At 41.0% G+C, this 25,419-nt stretch overlaps 1 protein-coding gene across 2 annotated transcripts in view; it reads right to left on the minus strand.

The window, feature by feature from the left end:
• The window catches only part of LOC311238651 (CMP-N-acetylneuraminate-beta-1,4-galactoside alpha-2,3-sialyltransferase-like), a 300,110-nt gene that overhangs the window by 83,778 nt on the left and 190,913 nt on the right, over positions 1-25,419 (minus strand). For both annotated transcript variants that reach the window (XM_084326785.1, XM_084326784.1), the window contains 3 exons: positions 21,738-21,801; positions 18,441-18,536; positions 13,596-13,782 (listed from right to left, as the gene is read on the minus strand). In XM_084326785.1, coding sequence (XP_084182911.1) covers positions 13,596-13,782; positions 18,441-18,536; positions 21,738-21,801 — 347 coding nt within the window. The remainder of the gene's footprint in view (positions 1-13,595; positions 13,783-18,440; positions 18,537-21,737; positions 21,802-25,419) is intronic.

Genomic DNA, 25,419 nt, shown 5'->3' on the forward strand with positions numbered 1-25,419 from the left:
ACCTTAGTTGACCTTTAGTCCTTTCACTGAGCATCAGGTCTGTCAGGAGTCTGTCAAAAGCATTCATTCCGAAAGTTACATTGTTGATGGTTGAATTGTGTGAGCTTCTACGCAAACGTATAGTTTTGTTTTTACTTAATAACGAACATGAGTGAGCTAGCTGGCTGCTGTCATTGCTAACGGGTAGCAGACAGAGCTAACGTTAGCGTATTTCGGGAACAAAAATTATTAACGTTAAATCACTGATGCTTGAAATATGTGAACTTACAAAACGTACAAAACGTGGCTACCATGTAACATCTCCAGTCTCTTTCTTCATCTTTATTTTCTGTTCTCCCAGCTGTTAACAGACTTATGCTGGCTAGCTAGTGAGCTGTAGGCTACCCAGCATGCGGTTCAGCAGTGTGACAATTAATAGGGTCCCCTCACAATACACTACATATTGTAGGTGCTGGTAAAAAAACAAGGGGAAATAAAAATAAATAGTTTATTCATATAAACGTACTTTTTTTTTTATATATAATTTTACGACTATTGGATTATTTAAAAAATTATGCCCATCCTTAGTATCAATTCTTGTCTCCAGAGCATTTCAGCCATTGTGTGTGTGTTGTGTGCCTGGTGCCAGTGTATGGCAGCCATTGAGCCTCCGTACCCCAAGTTTGGTGCTACACAGTGGTGGTGGAGATGGCAGTTCACACTCTACAGTACATTGTAGGGGGTGACAGTGGCTTGGGAGGTAGAGCAGTCGTCTGGTAATCCGGAAGTTCTCCCAGGCAGCGTGTCGCAGTGTCCTTGAGCAAGACACTTAACCCCTAATTTCTCCCGATGAGCAGGTTGGCACCTTGCATGGTTGCCTCCGCCGTTGGTGTGTGAATGTGTGAGTGAATAGTTTTAAATGTGTGGAACAAATTGTAAAGCGCTTTGGATAAAAGTGCTATTTGCTATATAAATGCAGCCATTAACATTTTAAACCCAGAGATGTAAAAAAACAATCCTTGATAACAAGACTGGCGTTCCTCACAGGGTCTTAGGTTATGTGTGGTGGAAGCAGGTTGCTGCAGGGATGCAGAGTCCCGTCCTGTGAGGGAGCTTTGGTAGTGATCTGATATTGTGGTGGGCCACCGCAACGACGCTCTAAGTCTATGTATGGGAAACACCGCCGCTGCTCGCAAACATTGTGTCGCTATGAATGACGCGTGAAAAAAAAAAGGAGGCCTATACATACGTCCAGAGTGTTAATCTTAGTTGGCTAGTCAGGTGACTCATTGATGAAACACAACCCTGAAGGTAGTAATCACTGACATCCGGACTCTCCGCTAGTATCTTGGGTCACGTTCCAAATCCATGTTTACAAGTATGTAAATGTTTATGAAGACATGTATGCATGGTACTTCGGGTTCCTACACAGATGTTTGGCTGAGAGACATATAGATGCTATGTCTGTCACCTGTCCCCTCAGTGGTGGGAGTTACACTGAAGTCACTAGATTCATTAGAGCACATATGAACAGGCCTGAAATTCTCTCTTATTAAAACTAGTATTTTATTACAGTAAATAAAAAGAAAACAGACTTCTTTCTTTCTTTGCGGTAAAAACTACCGTTGTGTTTATTTTATGGTAGTAAAACAACTGCCGTTTATTTATTTCTTCCTTCCTTTTCTGGAGTTCTTTTGCACTAAAATCACAACTTCCATTTCTCAAAGATGGCATGTAAAAGACATGTGATTCCTGCAGGTGCGTCTCCGAGAGGCAGCCTAGTCCATGTCAGCTTTGTGGACAGTTCCAATATGAACTGCCTTACCATGTTTAGGTACTACTTAGGGACTTGATGCTGGCTACGTTTCGTTTGAGCTGCAGGTGCTCCTCTCGAGAGGCAGCCAGGCCTATATTTAGTCTCAAGGTACTCTCTAAAATTAGCTCCGTCATAATATTTAGATCATTTTAATTTTGCAGAGAAGCTATCCCTGGCTCCGTTACTTATTCAAGCGGTATGGTGGAAGATTCCCCTCATCAAACACACAAATTCTCTCTCTCATTCTCCCTATTGATCGCTCTGCCTCTCTCTCTCACTCTCCCTAGCGTATCTCTCTACCGTGCAGAGAGCAACGAGAGCTTCAGTAAACAAACAGGAGAGGAAGAACTCCACGTCTCCACCTTTAGACCGTGTTTACCGGAGGCTGTATATCCTTTACTAGCCCTTGAGAGATCCACACATATACAAACAGAATGTGTGTGTGTGTGTGTGTGTGTGTGTGTGTGTGTGTGTGTGTGTGTGTGTGTGTGTGTGTGTGTCAATGCAAGTGAATGAATGTATCCTGTGCATGGGTGTGTGTGTGGGGAGGGGGGGTACAAATCCAAATCACCCACACAAAAATATACATACATAATACATAATCATCAGCATTATGTTTGAATATACATGTGTAAACACCATCAAACTGGGCAATCAACCAACTGGTTGTATTTGGACATATGGGGGCGAAGACTTTCATGTCAAAGTGACATGTTATAAGCCCCGTCTTAACCACGTGGGACGGGGTGGGGGGGTGATTATAGAAACTGGAAGTCTTGGATTAAACCTGGCTGGGCGTGTGTTGCGTAATTTCTACTGAATGAATGAGATATTCTCTTCCGACCAAAACCACACACAAACGGAAACGACCCAAAAACCATTTAAAATAACCCTGAGGTGTCCCAGGTGTGGCCCCATGATCACCCAGGCACTGGGAGCCACTTGTCTCGCCAACTGAGTGGTGGTTGATGGAACAAGTGTCTCTAGTGGCTCTCCCACAGTGATCCGTACCCAGACCAATGTCAGCAGGTCAGTTTGTGCCCCGGTCAGGTGAGTATAGCCACTCAAAATATTTCAGAAACATTTTGTGAGAAATCTTTTGTCCGCTTTTATTTATCCATTTAGCCAACTAAATTGTATATCACAATATCAATATACTTCCCATCCCCAAGGGTGGAGCGCACCGCTGTGAAGGAAGGGTGCGCTGCATTTACAACACAAGATGAAATGAGAACAACATGGCATGTGGCACAATAATTGTTTTATCTCAATTATCTTGTTTTCATGATTGTGGGAAGCCAAAATCGTAATTGAAACTCGATTTATTGCCCAGCCCTAGTATGTGTTTGTATACAGAAGACCCCAAGGGTAGGCATTTGTACAGAAGACCCCAAGGGTAGGCGTTTGTATACATAATACCAAGTAAAAGTTTGAAGACTGCAATTGCGATATGAGTCAAGATAATATAGGGCATGATCATTCTTGCATACTTTTTCTTTCCTCATTTTCATTGAAAAACATTCAAATGGCCGTGGTGTGATTCTGTGCGGGTACGTCTGTAGAATACCATGTGTAGGCCAGCACCACAATAAGTAAGAATAGTTAGAATGGTGTTTTAACACACTTTTCACCTTTTCACCAATATTGCAGCCTCCTGTCATTTTGTGATTTCGATAAACATTTGTTATTGATGTTCAGCCCTAGCAGAGTTATTTCAAGGACAGCCTGGATGAGTCACTTCAGGCTGTATTATGACATGATCCCAGAGTTTCCCCGCCCACCTCCTTTAAAAAAAGAGGGGAAAAAAAGTCCCAGACGAAAGCCGTCCCTTTCATACCTGCCGGAGGAGGATACGCACTGAAAAGGCCTCGCATTCCTTCCACCTGCAAAGCGCCCACACAACACAAAGAAACACCCCCACCGGACCGGCAGACATCAAAGCGCCCACGCGGGTGACTGTTCAAAGTCACATTAAGTCTCCCAGTGGGATGGACTATAAAAAGGGGTGGGAGGGGCAGCCACTGTGTGGCGAGGATTAAGCTGCCGAAAGACCCAAAACATGTTCCCTTTCTAAAGCCCATTGTGCCGAGACAGTGGCTCGTACCTTTAATGCTGTACCTGGCTGTTGACGGATATTATCCCAGCGAAAAGTAAAAACAGGATGGGGTTAAAAACATGACAATAGCCATGACTAGTCGTAGTTACAAACACAGACCGCACACGCACACATGTCTAGATTGTTATCTTTCCCTCAACCTCGGTTTAGCCCACTTACGATGGCTACAGTAGGCCTACGCTAAGTCTGGTATCCATGCAAGATTTGATAGCAGCATGTTAACAGGTCTTCAGATCTCTTTGATGTCGTTTTCCTAAGGATCCAGTAATGTAATCCACTTTCCATAATAAACAGATACAATGTTACCAGGGAGACGTATGCTTTAGAAAGAAAGAAAAACAAATGTCTGGGGGTTATTCCAGGAAGCAGTCAGCCAGGTAACTAATGTAATGAAGCAACTTCTTAAAATGTGTGTTTAGGCTATACAGTCATCGATAAGTACGATCGACTTCCAGAACGTATTATTAGAGTTGCTTTTACAGATTCAAATTAGGGCTGAGCCCAAACGTTCGGACCTTCGTTCGTTACGTTGGCATTCAAATCTTAATTAATGGGTCGAACCTCCGCTTAAATTAAAAAAAATAAAAAATTAAATTTTGTTTTTTATTTTACACGAAAATAAAAAATTATATATCAGAATGTGATATATATCAGAATATCACAGTACTATGTTGTGTTTACAGTCATTCGAAAGTAACTCGCAAACACAGAGATGACAACAACAACAACACAGTCTAGTCAGATGAGGAGGGGTCGCGTGAATACTTTACCCAAAGCAGTTGTCCTTCCGCGTTCGGTTTGCGCGCCCTGATTGGCCTCTCAGCGCCCAATCGCGTTAGCCCTACTATCGCCGCACTACTCGCTCAATATACTACTATGCGCTGTGCCCTCTGTCTGAAGCGGAGCGGGGCTTTGCTGTGCTTACACTTGATGCAATACACGATACTAACTAGAGAGATTAGCGTCAGATAGCTGGCCTTTTTCTGAAAACCCAAGCACATATTGTTCCATAGCATATGCCTTCAGTTGATCATGACATCCTCTCTTACCTTGACGATTAAAAAGCCTCCATAATTTAGTAAATAAAGCTGTAGCCAGCCAGCTAGCATTGATGCTATTCAAAATGCTATCCACATTAGCTACATAGCTAACCAACTAAATACAATACAGTGGTATCCTGAGGTAACGTTAAATACAACGTTTGCTAGTCGAAATGACTGCACACACAGGGACAAGTTAAACATCAATCAATTAATTTATTCCAACAGGTAGTTTGAGCTGCTTGTGAGCCGAGGTCTTTCTCTCCTTTCCGTTGGAAACTAATGACGTTACGTTAGCTCGAAAAAGCACAGAGTAGTTAGGCGATAGGCGATTGGGCGCTGAGAGGCCAATCAGGGCGCGCAAACCGAACGCGGAAGGACAACTGCCTTGGGTAAAGTATTCACGCGGAGGGGTCACAGTCATATATTATCAGGAAATTAATCAATCATGCAAAAAAGAGAGTCGAGTGACTCACACTCACCCGTCTTATTTCATAATACAACGATTCCGAATGGACATTTGGATTAAACCAAGTGTATGCAGTGATGCTGAACTTTGCCAGCGGAACACAAGTTACTTAACGTTACACAGGTATGTTATGCATGTTAATTAAGCTACTGTATGCTAAGATAGCAGGAGCCGTCGGCCAACAAAGATGTTGTTTCAACAAATGGATTCACAAAATGGATTATCATCTAAACGTTATTGAAGCCTCCTGTGATCAGTAAGTAGGTACTACTACCAGGGCTCCAGACTAACTTTTTTCACCACCGTCCCAGAACCGTCCCGAAATACAGTTTTAACCGTCCCAAAGTGAATGTAAACCGTCCCAATATTTTTTTTATATATATAATATATCAACGTCAATTTGATCATATGGGGACATATTTTGTGCTGATAATGGCACAGAGGGTGAGACCAACTGTGTACCGTACCTTTTGATTATTGTAAGCACAAAGATAATAAGCAGCTATAACTAGAACGTGTCGATAACTATATACAGTTCCAATAATAATAATAATAATAATAATAGATCAAATTTATATAGCACCTTTCATAGAACCCAAGGTCGCTTCACAATCAGGACAAAAAATATGGCTAGGGAAATAGGGGGGGAAAAGGGGATGAGGGAATGTTGGGGATAATGGATAATGGACCTAATCTAATCTAAACTAACTGATGGGGAAAAGCCTTGGTCAAGAGGTGTGTTTTTAGAGCAGTTTTGAAGGTGTCCAGGGTTGGGGCGTTGCGGATAACATTACACTTCTGTTATTTAAATGTGTCCTTACGTTAGAGTCAGGGGTTGTATTGTTGGATGCAGTTCCCTGTTGGTCAGTGTGTGTCTGTTCTCCATCTTCTTCTGCTGTGTTTATCCTCTTCAAATAGCGCAGCATATTTGCGGTGCTCTCTTCACTGAGAGGATGCCAGTATAGCGTTTTTTTTTATTTTTTATAACATTCTGATATTTTCGCGGTTCTTGTATAGTGGTCTCGTGCGACTGTCAACTATAATAAATATGGGCTGTTTTAAATTGTGTGAATAGTTGTTGTGAGTGCTCGCACTATGTTTCAATATAATCCGTTTTACCATTCATTCATTCATTATAAACACAGACGTAAGGTGTCCACCGCGCGTCCACCGTGTCCACCGTGCTTTTTTAATAAGCTCCGGCCAAAATGCATGGTGATGTGTTGACCAATTTCGGAGGGGGATCCCAATGATATATCAATAAAAACGTACCGTCAATTCATGTCCAAGGGATTATGTTCACGCACACAGCAAGTATCACCAGTTCGTGGCATTTTTTAACTTCTTTCTTTTTCGATGTCGAGATAAATTTGGGGCTGCTGCAGCGCGACCTGTGGTTTGCTGATCAGAATGGTGGGCGGGAGCTTGATGCTGGATTAGCGTATCGCTGCGTTGGGAGGCGGAGATAGTCATTGGATTCGGCAAATCACGCAACGTTTAGACTTCAGTGAACCCCACATGATAATGTTGCCGTCTCTCTGTCAACTAAGTCGGCACGAGACACGCACCGTTTGACAGCAATATGTGCGCGCACTGACAGTCGGCTAAGTGACATTTCCTGTGAAAAAAATAAATCCTCTTCGTCCCGTTTGTGTCCCGGCAATGATTTCTGTTCGTCCCAAATCAATATTTGATCGTCCCCGGGACGACGGGACATCGTTAGTCTCGAGCCCTGACTACTACTCTTAATAACTGCAGCAATATGCGCTAAGTTATATGCATAAATGTGCGCTATGTGCCTAAAGTCAAGACTCGACAGTACTGAACCAGAAAAACTATTTAGGAGCAAATTTTTTGCATGATTAAAAACGATGGTTCGAATGTTCGTTCGAAAAACCCTGGCGAAGTTCGGATCCCAAAAACAGGCTTCGGAGACAGCTCTAATTCAAATACAGCCCCCTGCCCGCGGCAAACACACACAACTCACATCTCACTGCCACTCCTCCTTATTTACCAGCAAAGGAATAAACACAGGTGAAGGTAAACAGTGAAGGGAACGGCTAGTGCACGCGTGTGAGTGCTGAGATGTGTGTGAAGCTGCAATACTAACAGGACAAGACTATTTCTGTTCACGGGAGGAGCGGTTCCCCTGCTCTGTGTGTGTGTGTGTGTGTGTGTGTGTGTGTGTGTGTGTGTGTGTGTGTGTGTGTGTGTGTGTGTGTGTGTGTGTGTGTGTGTGTGTGTGTGTGTGTGTGTGTGTGTGTGTGTGTGTGTGTGTGTGTGTGTGTGTGTGTGTGTGTGTGTGTGTGTGTGTGTGTTCTTGAACAGAGCCTCTGGTATAATTTTTCTTCAGCAGGAATTCAGCAGGAATTCACAACAATGATGGGCCTCATTTGTCATTTTAAAAAGGCACTTTAAACCTGATACACTTACTACTTAATACATACACCCTGGGTCACCTTCAAGTGCAGCTCAAAAAGGCTACGTGCAGCTGCTTCCATCATCATCATCTCACACACACGCACACACACCTAAGGGAGCATCCTAAAATAAGACTTAATTAAATTGCCACAATCACAAAGTAGGACAAACAACATTCATAACCGCCTATTTTGTCTTAAAATGACAATACTTAACCTCCCTAAACGTGTCATCGATGCAAATCTCATACTTATCGCTGTGCTATTTTGGCCGAAAAGGTAATTTTTTGTTTAGACCAAAGAGGTTAGCAATAAATAGTAGGGATGTCCTATATTATCGGCCTACTGATATTATCGGCCGATATTGGCATTAAAATGTGATATCGGAAATTATCAGTATCGGTTTAAAAAAAAATATATATATATATATATATATATATATATATTTTTTTTTTACATTTATTTAACCTTTATTTACCCAGGCAAGCAAGTAAGAACAAATTCTGATTTTATTTATTGTCAAAAGTATGCATAATGTTGTGTTAATTCCACAACAAGAGATATGTAATGTTAACACTTTGATTGCCTAAGGCTAAATTCATGATATACCATCCGTTGCCAGCTCTATTTAACATGGATACGTTCCCCTTCTTTGCAGAGCTATAACTTTTTAAATTCTATTGCCAGATTGCCATTATTAGGGCCCATTCAAGGTCCTATATGTATTGTTCATTGTGTAGCAACGTTAAACTTTTTCATTCACATGTAAAATATGGTCTAAAGTATAAGTATGTTTTCATCTCTTTCTGCAGCTTTCTCCAGAACGTGATTTATAGCCCCAAATGCATTATTTTGATGATGAAATACAGTTTGGTAGGAATCTGTGCGAGATCAAAAATTTCAATTGGACGTACTTCTAGAAGTTTCTACGTATCATCTGATGATGACCGGATGGGCGGGGGATCGTTTATAATTCCGTGGGCAGCGTTATATCATTCATCTAGTGTGGGTGATATGATCATCAGAGCAGTTTATATCGAACACGTTCAAAAATAACGCTGAATCTTACCGTATCTTCCTTGCGCCGTTGGGCGATGAGCGTGGAACAGACATTTTCCTATTATGGGATATAGAAATATCGGGTCCATTTCCAGCTTGTATAATAGTATATACGTCCAAATCATGTTGTTTATCGAGTTATTCACAACGGATCGCTATGTATTGTGACGAGCTAGAGTGCCGGAACCTATAGCGAGTGCCCGGAAGTAATATGGGCGAATAGCACATCGTCCATGTAACATCCTCTTTGGCGATTGCGCCGATCGGCCACCAGATGGCGCTCTTGAGCCGCTAGAGGGTTCTGTGGGGCTTTTTGGTGGGTCTCAGGCCAGCGGATGGGAAATATGAATCCGATCACAGATTTTTGAAATATTGATATCAAAGACGAGTTACGGCGTCTTCGGCAACTTGAGCATGGCAGGGAAGGACGCCTAAAAGCGTCTTCCGGCAATCAAAGTGTTAATTACCTGAAATTATTCCGCTTTTGGGGGAGGGGGGGGGGGGGGACCCTGCATATATCGGTATCGGTTGATATCGGTATCAGAAATTAAGAGTTGGACAATATCGGTATATCGGTATCGGTAAAAAAGCCAATATCGAACATCCCTAATAAATAGCAATGTATTCCGAGTCATCCGACAGAACCAAATACCACCAGGCCTTCGTTGGAGAGTAACTTAGTCATATCTTTTCACAACATAAGAGGTACAATTTCTCCCCCAGCCAACACAGCTAGGTTAAGTACACACTAGTCACTTTCTTAGACCAAAATGTCAGCAATAAACATGAAAATGACATGGATACAAGTGTGGAGAAGTTTATGGACTTGATTTTACCTCCAGCACCTTGTCAAAGTATAGCTGGCGTTCATTCTGTCGGCTGACTTAACTAACGACAGACCAAAAGTCTGTGTCAGTCCATGTTCATTTGCCCGGCTGTGATAGGAAGCAAGCAAAGCGTACCGGTACATACACAGCCAAGAACCAGCAGTCTTGTTCTAAATGTAGGTTAACCGTAAGAAATCTAGGTAACACTTAATTTGAAGGGGTGTTCATGAGGCCGACAAAACACCTCATAAATATGTCATAACATCTGGCATAAGCATGCATGTCAATGAATGTTTACGACGGTCATTAACAGTAACATTATGTCACTTTCAATGCAAAATTGTCATTGTTCTGGGTGTCTTGTCATGACAACTTGACATTAACCAAGGTGACAAGAGGCGTTATAAAGGTATGTCATAGCCAGTCTCTTATCAAACATTAAGAAACTATTTGGTTGCTATGTGTTAACATTCTATTAAATTGTCATAATGTCGTTCAACGTTTCCTAAATCCCATGCTTACCATTTCATTTTGTCAGGAAATAATTCACCAACCAATTAATCGATTAACTGACTAAGATTAGATTCAAATGTATCATCATTATACAGCACAAGCACAGTACAACGAAAATAAGTATAACATTTATTTATATATATATTTTTAAATAAGAACCCTAATTAAAAAAGTGCAAATACAAGATCAACCTTTTTGCAGTAGACCACCAGCCAAATCTGTCCCCTATCAAATGGCCGATGGCCATTTTCCTCCCTGTTTCCTCTGTTCCACTGCAGGCCAACAGCACTGTTTTCTGTTCCCCACATCTCATGTTACCCCTTGCCGCCCTGCTTTCCCTGACGTCGCAGTAGAGCATGGAAACAATTATACCTACAGGACAGGTACCCGACCAACTCCTGCCACCCATATTGATTTTGAAGGCATCAGAGGGTATTGATAGTTCTTAGCGAGGGATCTAAGGCGTGTACAAAGGTTACACGTGTGTATGTGTGTGACTGTGTGTGTGGGGATCTTGCATCATGGGATGTGCTTTCATAAAATTAAAAAGGTAATGAGAGTATTGTATTCGGACCGTCCATCACATTTATTCTCATTATTCTTCCTCCTTCCGTTTTGTTTTCTCCACCAGTCATCCTTCTGCCCTTTCCCGTCTTTCCTCTATCTCATTTCATTCTCCCTTTACCCTTTTCACTTTGTCGTTCTTCCACATCCCTCTCTCTCTCTCACCCCCCCCCCCTCTCTCTCTCTCTCTCTCTCTCTCTCTCTCTCTCTCTCTCTCATCCCGAGTCTTGTTGTACTTTGACAAATGTCACCCGGTTAAAATTCCTGCGGGCTGCTGGTCTCTGACAGTAACACAGCTGCGCTGGAAGGAAAGTGGGTTCCCCGGCTCCGGGTTGCCAGATTGGACAGGGGAAATACCCCCACTTTTCGGTGAAAAAACAAGAGTAGAGAGTACAGCTATTTCTCCTCCATGGGATAAGTTCAAAGATGCCTTGAAGGGACATCTTGACATTTGGAATAACCCTATTTTCGCCATGCCGTTGCTATGTAAACAGAGTGCTTCATGGAGCGGGGTTAGCTGATGGTCAGAATGAATGGGGATTTTGATTTAGCTATTGCAATGGCCGTTTGCTCAATTAAAAGACGGGGCTTTAAATGTGACGTTAATGAATTGGTTTTACAATCACTACAAATAAAATTTATTAAATCTAATGTAAGTAATTCTACAATTTCAATAAAACTCTCGATTTCAGGGAGAGCGAGTGGCATCTCACACGACAGCGCCACACATTGCGTTTCCATAGTAACAGAACACAGTGACGTGGTGAAATAACAACATAGGACCACTCTCGTCATAGCTGGTGTGGGGAGAAAGTGTCAGCATTGCGAGTGACAAAAGGGGGGGGGGGGGGGGTGGTGGTTGCTGGTTCGAGTCCTGCCGGGAAATTAATGAGGAATGATCTCTCCCCTTTCTAAACAATTATTGTTGCGACGCCCACAAGCAAAGCAGCGGACCACCCAACTGCTGTGTGTGTGTGTGCGTGTGTGTGTGCGTGTGTGTGTGTGTGTGTGTGTGTGTGTGTAAGCTTCCTCTGGGGAAATGGAAGAAAAATAATAGACTAGAATTCAAATAGTACATTGTGTGGTAGTTTAACTACAACGACGACTATCTTGTTCACCTTGAGGAGAGTCTTTCCGTCCGTCACCGCGCGTCCATTGTTCTCGGATTAACCGCCGTGTGACGGTGACACACAGAAGACCCGTTTAATGAGATCGAAAGCAAAGTGCCTGCGTGTGCGTTCTCTCTTTCTCGGGAGAACATGGGCACTATTCAAAATGTACGCTGACTTTAAGCCCGTAATGGAGATAAGAAAAAGCCAATTCAGCCTGCCGAGCAAGCCCCCGTCGCTTAAGAGAGTAGGACGATAACAGATGGGCAGAAGAGGAGTTCATATGGGGGTTCCCCGTTTCACAGTAATTACACAAGAACTATTTACATATTCCTAAAGAAGATGGTTCAATTGTACGCGTGAACAAGTACATTGAGAGGCTTTGCGGTTTACTGCCGTGCCATAATCACATCAAATATTACAAGCAATATAATACAACATGCATCATAATGCCTGATGAACCTTTGCTGGTTCCCGGGTGTATATTGTACCACCTCGCTTTGCTTGCTTCATATCTACCGTACGTTATGTCATTTAATTTTACTTTATTTAGAAGTATTTTATATTACCTAAACATGAATTCCGGGCTACTTGTCAAACACTTACCCAGGAAGATGAAATGGTCCAACAGTAAACTCTCTCTTTACTGGGGGCCGGCATCTTGATTAGAATGTCAAATTCATTATTTTCCCTCCAAGTCGCATTCGATTCATCATGACAGAGCCTAGTAAACAGAAAGACTCTCCATTGAAATTTTGGAGAAGTTGGGACCATTTCAACAACATCAGCCTGTTTGACACATACGAAAGATATTTGGATCACTATGATAGAGGACAAATGTATTCAATCTCGAGTCATTTTTGTCCAATGACTCCAAACTAAACTAATAATCAATACCCCAGTGACATCGGTGCATCGCTACTAATGTCTTTATGTCCAACACTTCAACAAGTGTTACGGGAACTGAATCTGCATCCATTCCAGGTCTCAGAAGGAATGAGACTGTGAGTGGAAAGGGAAAAAGCAGCATGACGTCTGTTTACAAGCATAATGGTTTTCCTAAACACTCCTCCAGTCTCCTTACCGCAACAGGCATCCGAACCATCCCAAACATCCTAGCTATCCGGTGGGCATTCGCATGCATGCATGCCAGCCTCTTCGATTCTCAATGAAAATGGAAGACTGCCTTATGCTATACACACAGTAAGGAATCTGTCAAATGTTCTAACAAGGGTATGCCGGTGGGTTTAGGTAAAAACAACATCGCTCATGCTCAAAATGAAACCACACAAGTGGTTCTCTCAACCTGGATGTCATTCTGGATATTCGTGACCGTGTCGTGAGGTTGAGTGAATGACCGGCGTCTCTTTGTTGTTTGCGGTCGCAAGTCAAAAATAATCTTCGGAGGAAAAGTGGAACTAGAACAGTGCAGGAAATAGACTGGATCAAAAAGGAGGATGTATGTACAGGGACCAGGGAAAATGCCCCCAAAAGATACCCAGACGATTACACAAGGCTGATATTTGAAGTCAATTATATTTTCACAAGTGAAAAATGGGAGTTTCAGCCAAAACTTTAAAAAAGGGTCTGGACTCCCACTCAATTATCAGCGGTGAAAAGGTGGTATCTGTGTGTCCCTTAACTGGATGTTCTAAACCCACGAATGCATAATAATGTCCTTACCAGCTTCTCCTTGAAGACCATCTGTCTGAGCCACTTGAAGTCCAGTGGTTTAAAAGCCGAGAAGACGAAGAGAGAGTCCTTCTCGTAGCGCTCGGGCTTCTGGATGGCTCCCTCAGGGTATGTGATTCTCATGGTGGTCTTGGTCCCTACGTCCCTGCCGTAGCCACTCACCGGAGCCTCGTTCAACCTGAGGCGGAGCGGAGAGGGTCGTGAGCAGGCGGCAACACAATTATTTTTTGGAAAAGATTCAATCAAATTTGTAATCCGTACTACAAAAGAGCCCAACAAAATCACATCCCGGATGGAAAGAAAACTTGAATTTACAAGATCTGTGTTTCATCAACAGCTGTGCCAATTGAAGATTTGTTTGCTTCTCATGTTAGATTACTTCACTGTCAATTTACACAAGACAAATGAGACATTTCTTTTTCAGAATATCCTAAATAAATACACACAGATATGACTTTCTTCAGAGAGGTCAGAGTGCAAGGTTAGGGTCAGAATATTTTCATTGAGGGATCATTCAAGATTATGGTAATTTAATTTAGTCTTCTCACTTCACTATGACATCATGTTTAATTTAGTCTTCTCACTTCACTATAACATCATGTTTAACATCATCTAAATGGTAAATGGCTGCTTTTTTTATATAGCGCTTTTATCCAAAGCGCTTTACAATTTGTTACTCACATTTTTACCCATTCACCCACATATTCACACACCGACGGCAGAGGCAACCATGCAAGGTGCCAACCTGCTCATCGGGAGCAATTAGGGGTTAATTGTCTTGCTCAAGGACACATCGACACGCTGCCCAGGAGGAGCGGGAATTGAAGTGGGAACCTCCGGAATGCCAGACGACTGCTCTACCTACCGAGCCACTGTCGCCCCCGCGACATCTAGTCTTCTCACCTCACTATGACATAATGTTTAACTGCATCTAGTCTTCTCACCTCACTATGATATCATGTTTAACTTAATTTAGTCTTCTCACCTCACTATGATATCATGTTTAACTTAATTTAGTCTTCTCACCTCACTATGACATCATGTTTAACTTAATTTAGTCTTCTCACCTCACTATGCCATCATGTTTAACTTAGTCTAGTCTTCTCACCTCACTATGACATCATGTTTAACTTAATCTAGTCTTCTCACCTCACTATGACATCATGTTTAACTTAATTTAGTCTTCTCACCTCACTATGACATCATGTTTAACTTAATTTAGTCTTCTCACGTCATTGACATCATGTTTAACTTAATCTAGTCTTCTCACCTCACTATGCCATCATGTTTAACTTAGTCTAGTCTTCTCACCTCACTATGACATCATGTTTAACTTAATCTAGTCTTCTCACCTCACTATGACATCATGTTTAACTTAATTTAGTCTTCTCACCTCACTATGACATCATGTTTAACTTAATTTAGTCTTCTCACCTCACTATGACATCATGTTTAACTTAATTTAGTCTTCTCACCTCACTATGACATCATGTTTAACTTAATCTAGTCTTCTCACCTCACTATGACATCATGTTTAACTTAATTTAGTCTTCTCACGTCATTGACATCATGTTTAACTTAATCTAGTCTTCTCACCTCACTATGCCATCATGTTTAACTTAGTCTAGTCTTCTCACCTCACTATGACATCATGTTTAACTTAGTCTAGTCTTCTCACCTCACTATGACATCATGTTTAACTTAATCTAGTCTTCTCACCTCACTATGACATCATGTTTAACTTAATTTAGTCTTCTCACCTCACTATGACATCATGTTTAACTTAATTTAGTCTTCTCACCTCACTATGACATCATGTTTAACTTAATTTAGTCTTCTCACCTCACTATGACATCATGTTTAACTTAGTCTACTCACCTCACTATGACATCATGTTTAACTTAGTCTACTCACCTCACTATGACATCATGTTTAACTTAGTCTACTCACCTCACTATGACATCATGTTTAACTTAGTCTACTCACCTCACTATGACATCATGTTTAACTTAGTCTTCTCACCTCACTATGACATCATGTTTAACTTAGTCTTATCACCTCACTATGACATCATGTTTAACTTAGTCTACTCACCTCACTATGACATCATGTTTAACTTAGTCTTCTCACCTCACTATGACATCATGTTTAACTTAGTCTTCTCACCTCACTATGACATCATGTTTAACTTAAGTCTTCTCACCTCACTATGACATCATGTTTAACTTAGTCTTCTCACCTCACTATGACATCATGTTTAACTTAAGTCTTCTCACCTCACTATGACATCATGTTTAACTTAAGTCTTCTCACCTCACTATGACATCATGTTTAACTTAGTCTTCTCACCTCACTATGACATCATGTTTAACTTAAGTCTTCTCACCTCACTATGACATCATGTTTAACTTAGTCTTCTCACCTCACTATGACATCATGTTTAACTTAAGTCTTCTCACCTCACTATGACATCATGTTTAACTTAAGTCTTCTCACCTCACTATGACATCATGTTTAACTTAGTCTTCTCACCTCACTATGACATCATGTTTAACTTAAGTCTTCTCACCTCACTACGACATCATGTTTAACTTAAGTCTTCTCACCTCACTATGACATCATGTTTAACTTAGTCTTCTCACCTCACTATGACATCATGTTTAACTTAGTCTTCTCACCTCACTACGACATCATGTTTAACTTAAGTCTTCTCACCTCACTATGACATCATGTTTAACTTAGTCTTCTCACCTCACTATGACATCATGTTTAACTTAAGTCTTCTCACCTCACTATGACATCATGTTTAACTTAGTCTTCTCACCTCACTATGACATCATGTTTAACTTAAGTCTTCTCACCTCACTATGACATCATGTTTAACTTAGTCTTCTCACCTCACTATGACATCATGTTTAACTTAAGTCTTCTCACCTCACTATGACATCATGTTTAACTTAGTCTTCTCACCTCACTATGACATCATGTTTAACTTAAGTCTTCTCACCTCACTATGACATCATGTTTAACTTAGTCTTCTCACCTCACTATGACATCATGTTTAACTTAGTCTTCTCACCTCACTATGACATCATGTTTAACTTAGTCTTCTCACCTCACTATGACATCATGTTTAACTTAAGCCTTCTCACCTCACTATGACATCATGTTTAACTTAAGTCTTCTCACCTCACTATGACATCATGTTTAACTTAAGTCTTCTCACCTCACTATGACATCATGTTTAACTTAAGTCTTCTCACCTCACTATGACATCATGTTTAACTTAAGTCTTCTCACCTCACTATGACATCATGTTTAACTTAAGTCTTCTCACCTCACTATGACATCATGTTTAACTTAGTCTTCTCACCTCACTATGACATCATGTTTAACTTAAGTCTTCTCACCTCACTATGACATCATGTTTAACTTAGTCTTCTCACCTCACTATGACATCATGTTTAACTTAGTCTTCTCACCTCACTATGACATCATGTTTAACTTAGTCTTCTCACCTCACTATGACATCATGTTTAACTTAGTCTACTCACCTCACTATGACATCATGTTTAACTTAGTCTTCTCACCTCACTATGACATCATGTTTAACTTAGTCTTCTCACCTCACTATGACATCATGTTTAACTTAATTTAGTCTTCTCACCTCACTATGACATCATGTTTAACTTAGTCTTCTCACCTCACTATGACATCATGTTTAACTTAGTCTTCTCACCTCACTATGACATCATGTTTAACTTAAGTCTTCTCACCTCACTACGACATCATGTTTAACTTAGTCTTCTCACCTCACTATGACATCATGTTTAACTTAGTCTTCTCACCTCACTATGACATCATGTTTAACTTAGTCTTCTCACCTCACTATGACATCATGTTTAACTTAAGTCTTCTCACCTCACTATGACATCATGTTTAACTTAAGTCTTCTCACCTCACTATGACATCATGTTTAACTTAGTCTTCTCACCTCACTATGACATCATGTTTAACTTAAGTCTTCTCACCTCACTATGACATCATGTTTAACTTAAGTCTTCTCACCTCACTATGACATCATGTTTAACTTAAGTCTTCTCACCTCACTATGACATCATGTTTAACTTAAGTCTTCTCACCTCACTATGACATCATGTTTAACTTAGTCTTCTCACCTCACTATGACATCATGTTTAACTTAAGTCTTCTCACCTCACTATGACATCATGTTTAACTTAGTCTTCTCACCTCACTATGACATCATGTTTAACTTAGTCTTCTCACCTCACTATGACATCATGTTTAACTTAGTCTTCTCACCTCACTATGACATCATGTTTAACTTAGTCTACTCACCTCACTATGACATCATGTTTAACTTAGTCTTCTCACCTCACTATGACATCATGTTTAACTTAGTCTTCTCACCTCACTATGACATCATGTTTAACTTAATTTAGTCTTCTCACCTCACTATGACATCATGTTTAACTTAGTCTTCTCACCTCACTATGACATCATGTTTAACTTAGTCTTCTCACCTCACTATGACATCATGTTTAACTTAAGTCTTCTCACCTCACTACGACATCATGTTTAACTTAGTCTTCTCACCTCACTATGACATCATGTTTAACTTAGTCTTCTCACCTCACTATGACATCATGTTTAACTTAGTCTTCTCACCTCACTATGACATCATGTTTAACTTAAGTCTTCTCACCTCACTATGACATCATGTTTAACTTAAGTCTTCTCACCTCACTATGACATCATGTTTAACTTAGTCTTCTCACCTCACTATGACATCATGTTTAACTTAAGTCTTCTCACCTCACTACGACATCATAGTCATCTATGCGGGATCCCAGAGACTTGTTTGCCAGGATGCCACCGTTTCCAACGATGATACACCTCCTGCAACTCAAACTGCAACACAAGAGAACAATACAAGTTGAGAATCATTAGATAATATATCATAATATAAGAATGAGATAATTAGAACTGAATATTAGAAAAAGCAAGTAAGCGATTAAACAAGGTTTTGGAGACTAGTTTGAACGGTCTTGTTTTCAGCTATCAGAGTTGCGTACATCAAGCTAGTTGTCAATTGGTCACATATGTAACTTTCAGATATCTTACAATCCAACTGCATATGCAATGTATATGTATGGGTGGAAATGTACTGAACAAAGTTAAACAATGTGGTTATCTGGGATTCCATACGTATACACAACTCTATGATTCACATGTGTGTCCTGAGTCAGACTATGCTTCTGGTGTTTCCGTGAATATTTAAGTCGCAACAGTGTGCATCACAGAGATATTAAATCCTTTTTGGGAGTCCATAAGTGTACTTCAGTTTTGGCCATTCGTGGAGATATGGGACAGGAACCTCCAAACATCCAACATAAATGTCAAATGTTTCGGCTTTAGAATAGACTTGTGAAGATGTCGGATCAGAGACTCACTAAAAATTCTATTTAATTGGGAGTTTTTGCGTCGTCAATCCTGGGCTAATGGGTTGAAATCCTTATTTCATGTGAACGATTTAGTATACATTTTCCCGAACGGGTTATTTTGTGATATTCAGGAGTAGAATGTTTTTCATGTATAAAATTATTTTGATATAGTATAAACATAAATTGCCAACGTATTGTCTCATAAAGAATAACTACAGTGCAGAACCTTATGTGAAGTATAATTTAAATGAAAGAAAGATTCCTATGTGCACAAATAAGGTCAGGAACATTACCACTAGCCCTAGAGACCAGCAGGTTTAATGCCACTTCAGAGGAGGACAGACTTTGTTTGGTGTGTGTGAGCCACTTGTACACTGTAGGCAAAACAGAGAATGAGGTTCACTTTTTCTTTCACCGTCCTGTCTACGAAGGGGTGTAATTATGTAAGGGGTGTACTTTTTAGTAAAAATGTCCTGCATTTATGTTGATTTTCTTGAGCGGGATGAAAATGAATGCTTTTTTTGTAATTGTATTTGTCAAGATTGGAAGAGAAGGCAGAAAACCTTGTTTAAGACCGAGCTGTATAAATAATCTGTAATTATGTAATGTAATTAAATAATGGAACACTGCAATGGTAGTTTTGGTGTCTTATAAACACATGAGGGTTGGGCATTTTGTGTGTATGACACAAAAATAAAAGAATAAATCAATATCCCTCACCAGTTTGTAGTGCATGTAGACATACAGTACATTATGAGAATGCTACAAGTACCGACAGAGGGAGAAATAATCAAGATGAAAATATGCAGATATTAGGGTTGGGTACCGTTCACATTTGAACCGATACCAGTTCCTTTTCCTTTTTTCTGTACTCTCTCTCTGTATTAACAAAAATCTTTTATTTCAGTTGTAAAAAAATAAGCCCAAACTTATCAATTTCAACATTGTTATTTATTGTTGTGTAACACACCACATAAAATAAATTGCATGTTCATGCATTATGTTTTAAAATGTTTAAATATCAACATTATCTGGCCATCCTCTGTAAATATGATCAAACTCCTCTGACCTTGTCTGGTCTTTCTAAAGACCCAAGAGACGGGACAGTAATATATATATATTTGTAGGGATGCACGATAATTATCGGGCCGATATCAGCAATTATGACGTCATCCCGATAAACTCGATAACGTTATTAATAGCTCCGATAATTTAATATATTTTTTGGTAAAAAAAAATGCCGTGTGGGTGAATTGGAATGAAGTGCGTTTGTTTTGACTAAAGGCTCCTCCCGTTTTGTCAGTACTGTGCTACGACTGACAGCGTGTGGTTTAGGAACAGGGCGTTTTACACAAATCCAGCGCTCCCTTACTTGGCTGTGACGTAGCCACGCAAGTTAACAACGAAGATGGCCGCGTCGGTACTCGGAGTTTCAGAGTAAAAAGATCGCTTGCTATTTGTAATAAATGCAATGCAGACGTTCCAGAAGGAGGGAAAAGGGCAACAACTTGCAATACATCCAGCCCGACGGGTCATCTGCGGCATCACCACCGCCACGACGGACAGACAGACCGGCGCATGCAGTTCAGCGTCGCGGAGATCCAGCAGCTTGTCGATGTGCTAATAGCCTCAGCAAGCTAACGTTAGCTGGCTCCAGCAGCTTGTCGATCTGCTGGAGCCAGCTAACGTTAGGTTGCTGAGGCTATTAGCACATCGACAAGCTGCTGGATCTCCCGAATGCTAACGTTAGCTTGACTGGTTGCTGGCTAACTAATGAAGCTACTCGTCCCGGGAGATAACGGCGTTGCCTGGCTGGTTGTTGGCTAACTAATGTAGCTACTCGTCCCGTGAGATAACGGCGCTGCCTGGCTGGTTGCCCTTCTGTCAAACTTCTTTAATTTAGCAAACGACTCGTCAATAGGTACAAGCGGGCCCCCAACACCGTGGCGGTGGTGATGCCGCAGGTGACCCGTTGTGGTGGTGATGTGAGGTGGTGATGTGTCCACTCAAAGCCTCTTTTTCAAGGCTCCGCTTTGAAAAAAGAAGAACAAAAAGCTTCGAGCGTCTTAGGTTGGATGCACCACAAGCTGTTGACGGATTGTGAATTTTCATTTGGAAAAATAAATATGGTCACTTTATCAGTCAAAACTGTTGTCTTGGCTTTTGTTTCTGTTGTCTGGTTAGGTCACATTTAAGTTGGTGTTAAGTTATTGTCCTGGGAAGTCTTTTTATGTATTATTATTGTATTGTGATATGTTTTGTTTCATGTTAAAAAAAAATATATATACATTAAAAATGTTTTATAATACAATAAATATCGGTTATCGATATCGGTTATCGGCTTGAGGAGCATAAATTTATCGGTATCGGTGTCAAAAAAGCAATATCGTGCATCCCTATATATTTGTGGAAAAGGCTCCCTTTTGTCTAGTATTACACTCTTGTACTTTATACTAAACATAAAAGGTACCGGAAATTGGTACCGATTGATCTAACATGAATGTAATTTGGTTGGTAACCTTAAAAAGTACAGAGTGCGGTACCCAAACCTAGTAGATATTTGTGGCTTTATGAAAGAGTGACTGTGTTTGTGGTTTGTGCGTGTATGTTGAAAAGGTGAGACCGTGTGTGAGATTAATTTGTGTTGTTCATATCCACAAGTAATTACCTGTCCAGCTCCTCTCCCAGACCATAGTTTTTGGTCGCAGTTAAAATTATATCTATGATTCTCTCTGCAAAGAAAAACAAACAGAACCGTAATGATGAAAACCCAAGGATAACTTTGGATATCACATACAATTCATTATCACATACAATTCATTATCACAGACAATAATAGACAACTCTTAAAAGAGGGAACACCACTCAATTTAAGAATTCTGATTAGTTGGCAGTTTAATCAGCATCTTTAGCATCAGCACTCTGATAAACAATAAAGACTTCTGGATGTTGCATTTAATTGAAACAAACTGTGAAACGGTACTTATTTGCACTTTGTCAGATTAAAAATCCACTTTTTGTTGTACTTCCCTGTATAAAATACACTAAACTTTAAATTGAAATACTGATATGGTTAGAATAAGTGTTAGGTTTAGGCATGTAGTCATTAAGGTTAGGGTAAGGAGTTAGGGAATGTATGCGTGTATGTGTGCGTGCGTGCGTGCGTGCGTGTGTGTACATGCATGCACCTGTGTTGGGACATACACACACACACAGGGTTGCAAAGGGTAGGAAAATTATTTCCGGACATTTTTCATGGGAAGTTAAGCTTGGGAATAAAAAACAAAACAAAACGTTGCTTATAATAATGAACTTATCTTGGGGGGAAATACACATAAAGCAATACTAGGTCGTGAGGCATGCTTTAATTAAAATATCCCCATTTAATGGAAATTAAGTTGAATTGCAACTCTGCGCTGTGCATTCAATACACAACTAACACAACACTAACTAAGGACTAACTCCTGGATGGCTGAAGCAGGCTTGGGTGGTATAACCTCTTAAGCCCGATCAGGTACCGGGCCGAGATTTATTTTGCGTCACAAATAGATCAATACAGTCCGTATTAAGTGATGTTGCGTTTCTTTTTCACATGTAGCCAAGAGTAAAGACCCTAACACTATCAACAAAAATCAAACATATACACAGCAGTAAAAGTATATATTTTCAGCACTACGTTTATTTACCAATGTTTTTAAGTGTTATTTGCTAAATATGAGCTTATAAAAATCTCTGCGTATTACACCGGAAAATGGACGATATAGACACAAGGACAGGAAGCAGTCATGAAATCGTAGTAGTCCTAAGAAAGAGGAGACCCATGGCTTTCGATGGACGTCTAAATTTCATAAAATTACACTACCCAGCTCACACCGGCGGCATACAAACGTAGTCCAACCATTTTTCTTTTACAGATATTGACGTGAAAATCGTGTTTATATCTCACAGGTCGAACAAACCAACGTTATTGCCTTAAATGTATATTGTTTCTTTACCTTTCTGTGAACATCTAGGAAAAAAACACGTTGCAATCCGGTAAAAAATTGTGGAGTTATGGACATTATACAAGAGTAACTGTACTTACAGTAGATTTCATTCACAGTCTTTACTGCCCTGTAACGGGCGGCTGGTGGTACAATTATTTAATTAGTAATTACAATTTACTCAAGCATAGTAACAAGACACAATATTTCTGGCATTGGGAATACATTCCCTGAGGTCCATAGATGTCCCTAGATACCAATAACATGCAAATTGACCTTGTAGAAGTGGAGCAATCTTCCATTTACTTTTTTTCTGAAAATATGGCTAGGGCTTAAGAGGTTATGGTATGACAGTATACCAAGATATGTGAAAATGATGACGGTATCCATCAATAACGTTATAATATTTCTGTTCCACAGCTATTAAATACATTGCTACTGTTCGTCCATTCACAAATTATAATTGCCCATTTAGGTAGAAAATTACGGTAATCACATGGCACATTCGGCGTGTGCCATGTGACTGCAGTGAGAGAAACCTTGTTTTCTCAGAAAGACTCTTCAATCAGTTTGTGCTCCCCTTTAAAAAAAAATCCTGCCAGAACCTATTTTCCCGTCTCTCCTACGGTGTCCTCCTCTTAGCCTTCCTACTGGCTCAATAAAGAACCTTCTCTCTTGTGTCTCTCCTGTGTCTCCCCTACTCTCTCCCTCTCAGCCTTCCTACTGGCTCAATAAAGAACCTTCTCTCCTGTGTCTCTCCTACTCCGTCTCCCTCTCAGCCTTCCTACTGTCTCAATAAAGAACCGTCTCTCCTGAGTCTCCCCTACTTTGACTCCCTCTCATCCTTCCTACCGTCTCAATAAAGAACCTTCGCTCCTGTGACTCCTACTCTGTCTCCCTCTCAGCCTTCTTGCTGTCTCAATAAAGAACATTTTCTCCTGTGTGTCTCCTACTCTGTCTCCCTTGCAGCCTTCCTACTGGCTCAATAAAGAACCGTTTCTCCTGTGTCTCTCCTACTCTCCCTCTCAGCCTTCCTGCTGTCTCATTAAAAAGATAAAATACTACAAAAAGAGTATAATGCCCACTCTCCTTTTATGAAAAAAGGAGAAAAGATTAAGTATTCCTTTAATAACAAACCGTCAGGGTCTTCAACCCTCTGAAAGAGACACAGCAGCGTAGGTGGTCTTTGGTAGAAAGCGGAGAGGAGAACATCTCAGTTTATTCAATTATAGATAAGGAATGACCGTCTGACCGCTAGCGATGGCGGTGACAGTAACATGGGGGGATGAGGGGGGGGGAAACAGCACTTAAGGGAAGAGAGAGAGAGAGAGAGAGAGAGAGAGAGAGAGAGAGAGAGAGAGAGAGAGAGAGAGAGAGAGAGAGAGAGAGAGAGAGAGAAATGGACCTACAAAATTTGAGATGGTGTGTGTATGTGTCTACAGACCACCAATAAAAACCACTGGAGGAGGAATGCCGTTTTCAAACAAGCACATTCTCCCAGTGAGGTGGTGGGCGACGTCGAGCTCTAGGCACACCTCTCGCTTGCCGTAAAAGAAACAGGCCTGTTTAGCCATAGCGTACATTCCTGCCATGCTTAGTGGGACACAGCGCTGGAGTCATGCCTCAGACGTTTAAGGAGGAAGAGACACGTATTCGTCTCTTCTCCTGACTTCCTAGGCAGCCCGTACTTATATTTAGATACTACATATTACATATTTCATTGTGCCACCTTCCCCCGACTCCCCAAGCCACTTGGTACTTATATGGAGGCTGTCATCAAGTTGCGGTGGTAGACTACAACAAGGAGGAGGCCCTGGCAGTACTGGGCCACAATGTGCCCAAGGGGAGGAATTTTCATGGGGGCTGTTTCTTGTAAGTAACTGTTGATGATGTTAATCCTGTAACTATTTTATGTAGTGTAGTGGGAACTCTTGGGGAGGGCATGTCTGGATTAGCAACCAGGCTACTGGACAACTGCCCTGGGGCCCGTGGAGCATTAGTGGCCGTGGACCACCAAAGCCCTGGGGCCCGTGGAGCTTTAGCGACCCTGGACCACCAAAGCCCTGGGGCCCGTGGAGCTTTAGCGACCCTGGACCACCAAAGCCCTGGGGCCCGTGGAGCTTTAGCGACCCTGGACCACCAAAGCCCTGGGGCCCGTGGAGCTTTAGCGACCCTGGACCACCAAAGCCCTGGGGCCCGTGGAGCTTTAGCGACCCTGGACCACCAAAGGCCCAGAGAGCCCTAGGTTCATGTGTAGATGAATTGCATCAACTCACACATTTTTGTGAACATGTGCCCATGTAAGCATGATTTTAGTAGAACTGGCCCCAATTTAGTCAGATATGCTTTAACAGAAGGCTCTTGATA

This window comes from Notolepis coatsorum (genome assembly GCF_963971535.1).
Source record: "Notolepis coatsorum genome assembly, chromosome: 13".
NCBI classification, from domain to species: Eukaryota; Metazoa; Chordata; class Actinopteri; order Aulopiformes; family Paralepididae; genus Notolepis; species Notolepis coatsorum.